Source organism: Nicotiana sylvestris, chromosome 4, assembly GCF_000393655.2.
Source record: "Nicotiana sylvestris chromosome 4, ASM39365v2, whole genome shotgun sequence".
In the NCBI taxonomy this organism is placed as follows: domain Eukaryota; kingdom Viridiplantae; phylum Streptophyta; class Magnoliopsida; order Solanales; family Solanaceae; genus Nicotiana; species Nicotiana sylvestris.
Window position 1 is genome coordinate 45,136,284 of NC_091060.1, and position 12,273 is coordinate 45,148,556.

The 12,273-nt window shown below is 33.8% G+C and overlaps 1 protein-coding gene across 1 annotated transcript; it reads right to left on the reverse strand.

The window, feature by feature from the left end:
* Nucleotides 1-8,535: 8,535 nt before the first annotated feature.
* LOC104214074 (uncharacterized) lies at nucleotides 8,536-11,413 on the reverse strand. The gene is made up of 7 exons (XM_009763681.2): nucleotides 11,068-11,413; nucleotides 10,499-10,703; nucleotides 9,871-10,164; nucleotides 9,734-9,821; nucleotides 9,473-9,609; nucleotides 8,962-9,178; nucleotides 8,536-8,844 (listed from the first exon to the last, which is right to left on the reverse strand). The coding sequence occupies exons 1-7, from the start codon at nucleotides 11,411-11,413 to the stop codon at nucleotides 8,536-8,538; spliced, it is 1,596 nt and encodes a 531-aa protein (XP_009761983.2).
* Between the last annotated feature and the right edge of the window lie 860 nt (nucleotides 11,414-12,273).

A 12,273-nucleotide genomic window follows, 5' to 3' on the forward strand; every position in this document is an offset into this window, starting at 1 on the left:
CAGAGGCAGAGTACATGGCTATTACAGATGCTGTGAAAGAGGCAATTTGGCTTCAAGGATTGCTAAAGGAGCTTGGTGTTGAACAAAAAGGTATCACAATTTTTTGTGATAGTCAAAGTGCTATTCAATTAGCGAAGAACCAAGTTTATCATGCAAGGACGAAGCACATTGATGTTCGGTATCATTTCGTACGAGAAATCATAGAAGAAGGTGGAGTCACGGTGAAGAAAATTCATACTACAGAGAATCCTGCTGATATGCTGACAAAGGTGGTGACTGCGGTCAAGTTTCAACATTGTTTGGATTTGATCAACATTGTTGAACACTGAAGATTGAAGATGAAGACACAACCAAAATTTGTTATTGAGAGAGAATTGAAAATGTGGAATTTTGCCAAGGTGGAGATTTGTTGAAGTTTGGCAAAATGCCAAAGTCCCACATTGGTTGGGAGTTAAGTTTGGGGGGATTTTTCCCCTATAAAAGAAGGCCTAATGTTTAGGATTGAAACACACCTCTCATTTGCCTTCTCATCTGTTTAAGGCATTTGTATCTTCTCTCTTTAGTATTATTTCACTTGTATTTTTGGAGTGGAATAAAATATTGGTTGTGTCCGAGGAGTAGGCAAAATTAGCCGAACCTCGTAAATTCTGGTGTTCCCTTTATTATTGCTTTATTGTCTTATTTATTATTTGGTGGCTGTCATAATTTTTGGTATAGTAGTTGTGACTTATTCACACTCTATACTTTTGGCTTCCGCAACACACTTTTCTTCCAAGGCCTAATATATAGACTAGTCATGAAAATTTCATTTAAGCACATCAACTAGAGGAGTGTCCTCTACAAACAAAGTAATAGGAGGTGAAGAAGATTCAGAGCTTAGAGTACTAGAAATACTTTGTTGAACTACAAACAAAGTATTTCTATCAAACATCTTATCTTATTCCTATACTATAAAGAGATTTTTACATTCATATGCGATATAGTAAACTATATTACCCTACATGCTTAAATTTTAATATAATTATCTTTTATATACTTAATTACCATTTTAGGATTTTAATGGTATTAATTAGTCTCTTAATTTTACTCAACAGTATATTCCCACTCCCCCCAAGTTTCTCTCTCCAAATCTCACCACCTCACTCACGTATCAAACCACGCCCCACGATTTCCTCTTCAATCACCCACAATTTCCTCTTCTAAAACCAGTGAAAATCTGGAAGACCTCCATTAACGCCTATTCTCAAGCTCGTGCTTCTAAAATCAGTCAAAATTTCAACTACTCTTCAAAGTTTATTCAACCATTAACGACCAGCTTCAAAGATTTTCAATGAAGAAGAACAAAGCTTCCAAAAAAGCCCTAAAAAGTTAAAGAAGCAGATGTTCATTCTTTCGATTTAGGTGATTTATCACCACATTCACTGAAAAATCATGAAAAATCTGCTCATGCAAATGAAAAAAAGAAGCATAGGCTTTCCTCTCGTGAAGCTAGGGCAGATGTTAGAACTAAAAAAAATATGATTTTGATGCTGGTGAATCTTCGAGGCAAATCAATTCAGCGAAAATGAAAGGCAAGGTGATAGATGTTGATGATGATTTTGTAGAAGATGAAGCTGTCATTAAACCTTCAAAGAAAGTTAAAGTGTCTCCTACAGTAAAAGCTCCTACTACAAAATCTCTTAAAAATATTCAACAACATTCATTTGTGAAGGTAAGAATTTAGTAATTTCAACAATAGTTTTTTTGTTTGTTTGAATTCTTAAAAGGCTCCACAATCTGTGTTTTTGTGGTTTGTAGATTATTTGTCTACATTGTGAAGATTAGTTGTAGTTTTCTGAATCTGTTTAAACTTGTAGATATATTGTTAAAATATTGTAGTTGTGTTCTTTTTGTTTTTAACGGTATTATGTAGTTGTAAATATATTATAGATATATTGTATGACAATTGTAGATATGGTGTATTTTAGATTGGAGCAGTGTATTAATAAGAGATTAATTATTTTTTTTGCAGAATCGACATTTTTTTGCACCTCATAATGTTGATTATGGGGTTCTTAGGTTTCAGACATTATCCGACCCTAGTATTCCTAGCCAAATTAAAGAGTTATTGTCTCCAAATGATTTACATCTTTTCAAGAAGACATGGTTTGGTTATTTGCTGTCAATTCCCAAAATATGTATGCAAAACCAAGCTATTCATCTTCTAATGAAGTATGAATTGAATGCATCTGATGCTTCCTATTTTTCAACTGAGTTAAAGGGTTAGAGGTTGAATTTTGGCTTGAGAGAGTTTGCGTTAATAACTGGTCTTAGATGTTTTACCCAAGTGACGGACTTTGGTTACACTCCGGATTATGACAGTAAGATAATGAGGAGTTATTTTCCAAACGAGAAAAAAGTGGAGAAGTCATACCTAAAACAGATTGTAACCAGCAAAAGCTGGGTAAATGATGAGTACGCAGTCAAGTTATGTATTTTGTATCTCATAGAATTCTTCATTTGTCCTTCAGACAAAGACAATGTTGGGTTGGTAGACCATTTTAGGTTTTATTTGGTGCACTCCGAACAGTATGCAACATACCCATGGGGTATTGAGTCTTACAAACAGTTGATTGAATCAGTTAGGCACAAGCTCAATCCTTTTGTTCATTCTTATCTCATTTGAGGATTCGCACTAGCTATGCAAGTATGGTTGTATGAGTGTTGTTCTACCGTCAACACTGATGTAGCTATAAGAGTTGTTAATTCAATCTCTCGCATACTTAACTGGTCAGCTAGTAAGGACAAGATATAGTTAGCTGCAATTGAAGATAGAATGATCAAACCTGAATGGATCAAGGTAAATGGTTTTTATTTATGAATATACAATTTAATACAAATTATCTACAATTTGTATACATATTCTGTTTAGTCAAGCTAATTTGTTTTTTTTCATTCAGTTCACCAACATAACTGAAGCAACTAAAGAGCTTTCTATGATGTCTTTGCCTGATAAAGTTGAGTACATACTTGAAGAAGTTGAACACATTTCTGAGGATCCGAAAGTTGATACTCCTCCATTGGAACCTAGAGAGTCAATTGGAAAAGAGGACAAGAAGTCTATTCTTAAACAAATTAAAAAATTAAAAGAAGGTCTTGAGAAGGTAACATGTATACATAAAATTGCATATGTTCTTTAATGTATGTTAAAGCCATATTTTGAAGCTAACTCTCTATATTTTTAATATGTAGGTTGATTCGGATCTTGCATCTTTCAGGAAAGATGTCTTTGAAGAACTAGGTAGCCTTCGAGCGCTACTAAATGACTCTATCAAGTCTGTTTTGCAGGTGATAAACAGTCGAAATGATAATGTTGATGCCAAGGTAATATTTATTAGTTTATTCATTTAACAAAACTATTTCTGTCACCTCTAAGTTATATTGTTATTCATAAAATAGATATCCTAACTAATATAAAATTTTCAATTTGCTGGGAATTCTACAAAAAATTCTGACCACCCAAAAGAAAAGAACAATCAACAATTTCAGTGCACTAGTGGAGAACCATTGCATGTCAGCAGCAGCAAAACAGGTATATACAAAAATACATACATTTTAACTACAAATTAACTACAATTTATCTACATAATACATACAACATATCTTCAACTTCAAATTAATTAGAATATATTTACAACATATCTAAAATATACATACAATTAAATACAATATATTTACACAGATCTACAAATTTATGTAGATCTCTATAATATACCTACTGTGATGACTCGACCGGTCGTCTTAAGAATTAACACCCCGATCCCCCGTTAACTGCTTTTCCCGTGTTTGTTTCTGCTAGTGTGAGTTGCCGGGAGGGTTTATTTGGAGTTTCGGAGAGTTTTGGGACACTTAGTCCCTAAATGAGAGCTTAAGTTTTAAAAATTTGACCGTAGTCGAAATAGTATGAAGACAGCCTCGGAATGGAATTCCGATGGTTCCGTTAGCTCCATGAGGTAATTTTGGGGTTAGGACCGTATTCGGATTGTGTTTTAGAGGTTCGTAGCTAATTTAGGCTTGAAATGCCGAAAGTTGAATTTTTTAAGTTTCCGGTTCGATAGTGAGATTTTGATCCGAGGGTTGAAATGGAATTCTGGAAGTTGGAGTAGCTCTGTAGTGTTGAATGTGACGTGTGTGCAAAATTTCAGGTCATTCGGACGAGGTTTGATAGACTTTTTGATCGAAAGCGTATTTTTAGAGTTTTTGAAGTTCTTAGGCTTAAATCTGATGCTAAATTGGTGTTTTGATGTTGTTTTAAGCGTTCTGAAGGTTGGAACAAGTTTGAATGATGTTATGGGATATATTGGTAGGTTTGGTTGAGGTCTCAGGGGCCTCGAGTGTATTTCGGATGCTCAAACGGGCATTTTTGGCCTTTGAGAGATTGTTGGTTTTCTGGTATTTTTGCAGCAGTGATTTGTTCATTGCGATCGCGTAGGGTAAGTTGAGGTCAGGTTTGTGAACTGCGACCGCAAAGGAAGGAGTGTGATCGCATAGGGTGAGCTTGTTGGTCACTGCGTTCGCATAAGGACCCTTGCGTTCGCATAGAAGGACTTGGTGTGGCAGTGAGGTGATGGAATTTGCTCTGTGCGATCGCATAGAGCTGGTCGCGATCACGTTGCCCGAGGAAGTTGTCTTATGCGATCGCATAGGTATTTCTGCGATCGCGTAGGGTTAAATCTGGGCAGTATTTAAATAGCCCATCTGCGACCCTTCTTCATTTTTCCACCATTTTTGAACGGGATTGAAGCTTTTGAGGGTGATTTTTGAGGGAACCAAAGGGGAATCACTCGAAGGTAATATTTTTGACTTCATAACTCATTATTATGTGATTAATGACCTAATTAGTAGTGAAAAAATTTGGGAAAATAGATAATTAGGGCTTGAGATTAAAAGACCTTAAAATGGGTATTTAAGGGGTCAATTGAACTCCGATTTTAGTATTTTTGTTATGTATAGACTCGTGAGAGTATGAGAATTCTGAAAATATAAATTTCACCCGATTCTGAGATGTGTTCTTGAGGGGCGTTTTGGTCATTTTACCTAATTTTGTGTATTAGCTTAGAATTTAATTGTAGAATCAGTTACTTGAAGTGTTATTTACATTATGCAATTGAATTGAATAGATTTGGGCCATTTAGAGTCGAGTATTGTGGCAAAGACGTGGTTTCAGGTTGATTTTGAGCTGATTCGAGGTAAGTGGCTTGCCTAACCTTGTGTAGGGGACCTTCCCCTTAGGATTTGATATATTTGGTAATTGAAATGCCTTGTACATGAGGTGACGAGTGCGTACTTGTGCTAATTGTTGAAAAATCCGATTTTCTTTAAATAATTTCAAGTGTGTTCCTTTTTTCTGTTTTATACTACTTTCAAATTTAAGCCTACTGTTAGCTTAGAAAAAGCATGTTTAATTGACTTAATTGCTTATTTGCTTAACCCGCCTTAATTGTATTATGTGAAGCATGTTATGGTAGAATGTCGAGCGGCACTATTAAACCATGTTTTATCACTATTACGGTTTTATTTGTTTTCTTCCGCAATTTGGTTTAATTTCCGCATTATTAGGCTTACCTAGTCGTAGGGACTAGGTGCCGTTACGATGGTTCATGGAGGGCGAACCGGGGTCGTGACACCTACATATCTCCTAAAAATGTCAAGCAACTACTATCTATTATAATTCAAATACTTTAATGAAAAAATAGAGCATGTGAATGACATGGAAAATAATGAGAATCTTTCAGCATGTATTGATTTATATTATCATTTTGAAGGTGCAGTTGATGAAGAAAATGTAGATATGAAATTGTACAGAAATTTTTCCTTCTGTTTCAATTTTTTTACTATTCTATTAAGATAGATATACTAAATGTAATAGTGAGGCAACATATGCATGCACATTCTCCAATTCACAGAGTCACAGTAACAATTCAAGGAGAACAGAAGAATGAGGAAGATGCTAATGTAGGTGAAGAAGTAGAGTATGTAAATGTAGGTGATTCAGACGACTCCAGAGGTGAGAAGAAGGAGGTTACACTTGATGATTTTGAGCTGCCAGATAACGTCTCCCAGTTGGTTAAGTTCGGCGAGCCTAACGAAGATGAAACAACAATGTGCATCAAGGTAGAACAAGGGCCCGTAAAGCATGCCCGATAACCATTTCTCCCTTTATACAGTTTTGGTGGCAGTACTTCGGTTGGACCTCCAATTTTTCACCTGAAGCACCCATTTACTAGTGTTATTGGTCAAGATGTTAATCTTGAGTTGTTGGAAGAATTCAACAAATGGTTATACTTTGGTACCGACAAAGCTTCAAAGAGGTTTGTTTTCACAATTTGACCCTTTGTTTTCAGTATTCATCTTTTAGATATCTACTTCATTCAACAAATTTATTTTAATTTCTATTTGTTTAAATAGGAGGAAGGCTCTGTATTATATAAAGGATAACCAAATTAAGCCATGGTTTGATCTTGGAGTGGAAAAGGTTGATAAGAAGGAGTGGTTCTATAATATGGCACACCCCGACCAAGTCCTCAGCCACACGGTAAACTCATACTCAAAATATGTAGTTATTTTGTTGAATTTTTTCATTATTTGTATCTATAACACTGATATAGTGTCATCTCCAGTATATGTAGTTATTGTGTAGATATATTGGAGACAATCTGTATAAATGCTTAACAACAAACTGAATTGTAGGTATATTGTAGATATTTTGTATTAATGACTAATATCAAACGGAATTGTACTTAGTTTGTATATATATTGTAGAAAATTTGTAATAATGATTAAAATCAAATAAAATTGTAGTTTTTCTGTGGATATTCTGTAGATAATTTAATGCGATTTTAGTTATTTTATAGATTTTTTGTAGATAATTACTAAAAGGAATAAATTACATGCAATCTGTTTTGTTGCAGCACATTGATGTTATAATGTACTACTTGAGGAAAAGGGAAAAGTATGGCCCCCACAACAAGATAATGTTTACTACCACTGATTGTATGTTCAAGACTAGAATTGAACAAATTTATAATAAGTTCATCAATTCTCCTCAAGAAAAGAAGTTTGTTGTTGTCAAACCCCAGGACGCCGTAGCAGAATACATATTGGGGTACAGATTACTCGCAAATATTGCATGGGATCTAGTTAATTATGTGATCATACTCGTCAACATTGTAGAGAAATTTCACTAGGTGTTAGTTGTTTTTGACATTGCAGGTAGAGTTCTTTATGTGTATGATTCTATGGTCTCCTCACATAATCACTCTATTGTTGAATCTGTAGTCACCAAGTTTTCTGTTATGATCCCCCTTTACTTGTCATGCACCGGTTTTTATGGCAAGCGTTCAGATATCAACTTCAAGAACACAAAGGCATACATTGAAAAAGTTGTTACCGATCTTATAGACATTCAGTAGATAGTCGGAGAGATACACAGCAAAAAGAAGGATCACTGTATGAAAAATCTTATTTCTTTCTATTTATTTAATATTTTTTTTGTTCATTGTTTGCTAAATATTGACACTTTTTTATTTTGCAGCGACAGTGGTGTATTGTTGCTGCCTTTGCAGAGTATGTCAGCATTGGAGAACTAGCAGTTCTTGCGGATGACCTTTTTGATATTGATCAACGTTGTAGACGCTATGGAGCGCTACAGTAGGACTACGCTAGGAAGAAACAAGAGAATGGTGCAATTAGTGAAAGTGAGGTGACTGGCAGATTAGCAAGGAAAAAAGACACACCAGTTGTGAAACGAGAAAACACAAGTCTTGAGGAAGAAGAATTAGTTGCAATTTTTTGTATGAAACATGTAGTTAAATTGTGTGCAACTAGTTTTGTAGAAAGATAGTAGACAAGTTTATGAACAAGATTATTGAAGTTTAATTGTAGCAGATTTGTGCTACAATTATTTTGCCCTTTGTTTTTTTTATTTTATCCAGTATACTAGTTCGATGAATCGGGAAACATTCTGTTATTTTTATATTCACTTGTTAAAAGTAAACAATACTTGATCGAATTATTGTTACTAGTTAATTCCTTTTCAACTTAATTATTATGTAGTTAGTCTGTCAACTCCAGATTATGTAGTTATTTTGTAGTTTTTTTATAGATAACTTGTAGAAGGACAAGAACAACTATCGATGGGTGCTTGAGATAATAAAACAATTGTGTACTACATATATAGAAATCATTCACAAACCAATCAAGCTATGAAAGTATTAAATCAATACAGAATACTAATTAGACAAAACAATTTCAAACTAACTACATTAAGAGTTGAAGGTGCCTCAACTATTATACATCAAATATAATTCTCCTGAATTCATCAACAATTTTTATGAAAAATTCAGTTTACTACATAAAATTTTATTTATTTTTGGGAGCATTCTTGCAAGATCTTTTGTTATGCCCTTCTACTCCGCAATTGCCACATGAAACCTTGTACTTCTTTGAATTTACTTCATCATATGTTTTGTATCTTTGTTTTTGAGGTCTTCCTGGCTATCTTTTCCCACCCGAAGGTGGATTTACAACTTCTTCAGTTATATGTTGTGGCACATTCCATTTGCTTTCATCAGGTAGGGGATTTACTTGTATTTCATAAGTACGCAAGAGGTTGTCCCTTGTGTAATAAGGAGAACGATATTGTTCAAAAGACTCATCCCTATATCTTAAAGCAGCCAAAACATGTGGACAAGGAAGTTCTTCAAGCTGGAATTGGCCACAACTACATCTCTTGTTTTCAAGACAAACAATATAGTGCATCACACCATCTAATACTGTATGGATGTAGTCTTTTGAAGCCCTCACCTACAATTACATTACAAACAAAAAACAATTCATATACTATTAAATATAAAATATCTACAAATTATCTATATTTTGTTTTAATAATTTATTTTGATGCAATAAATGATCATATCTTACTCTAAGCTTGTACGACAATGTTCTGTTGTCATCCAACTCTTTGTTGAATTTAAACCCAAGGTATGTGAATGTACTCTTTGCTTTCAATAACTTTTCATTAGTCCAACGTTCAAGAAGATTCCTCATATACTCTAATAGTTCTACTATCGGCAGCTCTCTTGCATTTTTTGTTACATCATTCAATGACTCTGCAATGTTTGATGTCATAGTCCAAGTTCTGTTCACCGTAGCATGTACTCAAGACCATCTATGGACTATGATAGTCAATATCGTATAAGTATGCTTTAACACGCGAGTTAATATCTTCAATCTTTGACATCCTTTCATTAAATTCATCAAGCGTGTATGATCGTGCCGTGGCAAAGTACAATTCGCTTAACTTTAGATGACCCTTCTTGAACTTTGCCCTTATATTTGTCCAAATATTTCACATGCAAGAATAATGTGGCATGCCGGATAAACAATAGATGTTGCCTTCAAAATACTCTCATTTCAATCTAAAACAACACACATATTTGGTCTTTCACCATATGCATGTTTGAATTGCTCAAAAAACCACTTCCATGATGCGTCATTTTCTGAATCAACAACATCATATGCCAACGGTAATATGGTACCTACATTATGTGGCAAAAAGCAATTAATTTGCTGCAGGAAAAATGTAGAGGAAGACATATACATACAAACTACAACTTTTCAACAATATATCTACAATAAATCTACAAGTACTACAAAAAATAGACAAGCTACAATATGTCTACAATAAAACTACAATGCATGTTGCATCCATTGTACTAGCTGCTAGCATTATTCCCTTGTATGTTGACTTTAAGAAGGTCCCATCAACTACTACAACTGGCCTACAATATTCCCAACCACATTGATGTACAAATCGCAACAAATGCATACAAGAAGCAGTCATCGTCCATCTTCTTCAATTTAACTACAGATCCCGGATAAGTCTTCTCCAGAATATACAAATAGCTAGGTAATTTGTTGTAGGAGTCAGCAGGATGACCTCTCAAAACCTCCAAAGCTTTTTTCTTTGCTCTCGAAGCTTGCATGTATGTTAAGTTCACGCCATGTTCAGACAACATATCAGTTTGTATGTCTTTTGGTGTGTAAATTGTCTTAGGATTAGCATATTTTGGAATAACTATGCTACCAACTACCATAGCAGTAGGTTTGCATTGTATGAATGTACTGTCCATCAAAGAGCATGTGTGCAAGCTGTTGAATGTTCTAACCTTGAACATTGCATAATCATTTATGCTAGTTGCCTTGAAGTGTCATGTACAGTTTTCACCAACACACACCAGCCAGTAGCTATAAAATAAAAACAATTTAAACACTGTTATAAAAAATTTAGATAAAAAATAGTTGTAGCATAAAAGATCATATTCTACAATTTATGTACAAAACAACTACAAACTATCTACAATTTTGTTAAATAATATCACCAAAAAAAAAACTGAAGAAGTAAAAAGTTACAAATAAACTACAAAATAAAAAAGAATTGCAAGTGCAATGTTCCTACCTTCTAGCACTAGATCTTTTCACCCTAAATTGAAACTTGTTCATGACAGAATAGTGCTTCATTGCACTTGCAATTGTTTGCTTATCTTGGTATATTTGGCCTACTTCAATAACATTTGGTGTACTTTCTGTTATTATTATACTTTCATATTCCACTATCGCCGGAGATTTTGGAATATCAATTAACTTCAGTGTTCCAGATGAACCTGCAATAAAATAAAGCCAAATACTGTTATGAACTATTTTTTGTAGATATTTTGTAGTTAATTTGTATACATATTGAAATTCTGAATTTCATATTGAGCTACAAATGATATGTGATTTTATTGTACAAATATTGTAGATAGAATGAAATTGAACACTAATATATATATATATATATATATATATATATATATATATATATATATATATATAGAGAGAGAGAGAGAGAGAGAGAGAGAGAGATAGAGATAGAGAGAGAGAGATAGAGAGAGACTTTGACATGTAGTTTTTTTGTAGAAATATTGTAGATAATTTGTACATAAGTAATATACAACCAAAATTCGATAGTAATGTTACAGAACAAACCTGCAACTGTGATTGAATTGGTGATACTCAATTCCAAATTGAAATCACGTATTGTTATATATAGCGGATAGGCCCCTAAGCTTTTGTTTTCCTTTTTCGTCTCCATGTATACACAAACACCCATATCATTCCTAATTTTCATTGGAGGACAATGTTCGTTGACAATGTATTTGATTTCTATTATTTTTTCGGATGTATCTATCATTAGATGCTCTGCTATTGTAGAATTCAATAGGCTATAACTCGCATCCTCATCGACTACAATTCCATCGACCTGAAAGTCTCTATATCTCCCATAGTTATCCCAATTCCTATTCAGTTGAAGCATAATTGAGATTTTCGACATAATTGCGGTTGTTACAGAAGAATTGTAGCTAATTTAGTCGCTTTTGAATTGTGAAATTAGAAAAACCAGTGAAACAGAGTATTGTCGTAAAAATAGAGTAGTGAATTTTGGAGAGAAACGGGCGAAATTTAATAGCGAGATTTGCGTTTGATAAAATCTGGAAGAATCGTTAATATCCCAACATTCGCGCGCCTATTAAAGGAATTGTACAGCTAACATGATTCTGTTTTTAATGATTTGTTTATATTTTGTAGATAAACTGTTAGCAGAGCGGATAATTTGCAAACTATGGACATTTTTCGTAATATAATTTCCTATATGGTATAGCAACGAAAATTTTCCTACTATAAATGAGGATAACCAGATAGCTCATGGTCAACATGTCTGCCTGACCCAAGAATAAAATTGTAACTTGGTACTACAGCTCAACACGTAGAGCCCAACTTTGAAATCAACCAAAGAGCATAGTACCTATAATATTTCGAAGCTTTTTTATTCTTATATATTTTTTAATCAATGCACCAATGTGGCAGTTAGAATTTGATTTTACTGATTTTGATTTGGAAGCGAATTCTAAATACTACTAATCCCTCCGTTCCAGTTTATATGAAATTATTTTTTTTAGTCCGTTCCGAAAAGAATGACCATTTTTAAAATTTGAAAATGATTTAGCTTAAACTTACAATTTTACCCTTAATGAGAAGCTTTTATAACCACACAAATACTTTGGACCCTTTTTTGACTTATTGAGGACCACAAATTCTAAAAATCTTTTTTTTTTCTTTTTAAACTTCGTTCCCAGTCAAACAAGTTCACATAAATTAAAACGGAGAGAGTATAAATTTTGTGCTTGATGTTTG